The 848-nt window shown below is 47.8% G+C and overlaps 1 gene segment (V, D, J or C); it reads right to left on the bottom strand.

The window, feature by feature from the left end:
* Positions 1–482: 482 nt before the first annotated feature.
* Positions 483–848, bottom strand: part of LOC122546421 — a 2602-nt gene continuing 2236 nt past the window's right edge. Inside the window, 1 exon segment of the V gene segment in view lies at positions 483–848. Coding sequence covers positions 558–848 — 291 coding nt within the window.

Genomic DNA, 848 nt, shown 5'->3' with positions numbered 1-848 from the left:
TTTTAGAAATTGTGTTTAGAGATTGAAAGGGATAATAACGGAGGATTGAAGTTTACTTACTCAGTCGGAGCTTGGTTCCTTCACCGAATGTAAGCCACAGTGAGAGCTCCCAGTGCAGAGGATGTACAAAAACCTCTGATCTTTGCTTCCCCCCATCACTCTCAACCTCTCCCTGTCTCTCTGTTTCTCGCTCAGTCTCACCCTCTCCCTGACCTCCCTCTGTCTCTCTGGGTTGTGTCCTGCTGGGCTTGTGCAGTTTGTGAACTTTATTTTTCGATATTAAATCTTGCAGCGGCCCTTCACATGTGGCCATGGAGTGTAAGAGGGAAACTTGAGGCCTTCAGTGAGCGGTGGATACCACAGGGACTGGAGTGTGTCATGGACAGTGACAATCCCAGCATAGGATAATTTCTTCAATTTCATTTACATATAACTGTGGATGTGTCAGTGCAGGAGGTGGGACTGTGTGTCAATTATTATACATTTCAAAAAACTCTGGAATGGAATCAATACAGGTGGTGGTGCTGTGCACATTGAGGTTCTTGTATGGCTCTGCATCACTGTGAAGGCCAGCTGTAATACTGCTGACAGTAATAGTCAGCGACATCCTCATTCTGAACGTTGCTGATTGTCAGGGTGAAACTGGTCCCTGATCCACTGCCGGTGAATCGATCGGAGACTCCTGGGAATCGATATGTTGCAGCATAGATCAGGAGAGAGAGTTTCTGACCTTCTCGCTGCTGGTACCAAGCAAGGTAGCTGCTAATGCTTTGACTGGCCATACAGGTGATGGTTGTGGTCTGGCCCAGTCCCACTAACAGCACCGGGGGAGACTGGGTCATGATGAT

The sequence above is a fragment of the Chiloscyllium plagiosum genome, unplaced genomic scaffold, assembly GCF_004010195.1.
Source record: "Chiloscyllium plagiosum isolate BGI_BamShark_2017 unplaced genomic scaffold, ASM401019v2 scaf_73685, whole genome shotgun sequence".
Lineage (NCBI taxonomy): Eukaryota > Metazoa > Chordata > Chondrichthyes > Orectolobiformes > Hemiscylliidae > Chiloscyllium > Chiloscyllium plagiosum.
The sequence above is the reverse complement of the archived record's forward strand: the minus strand, read 5'-3'. Positions and strand labels throughout refer to the sequence as shown.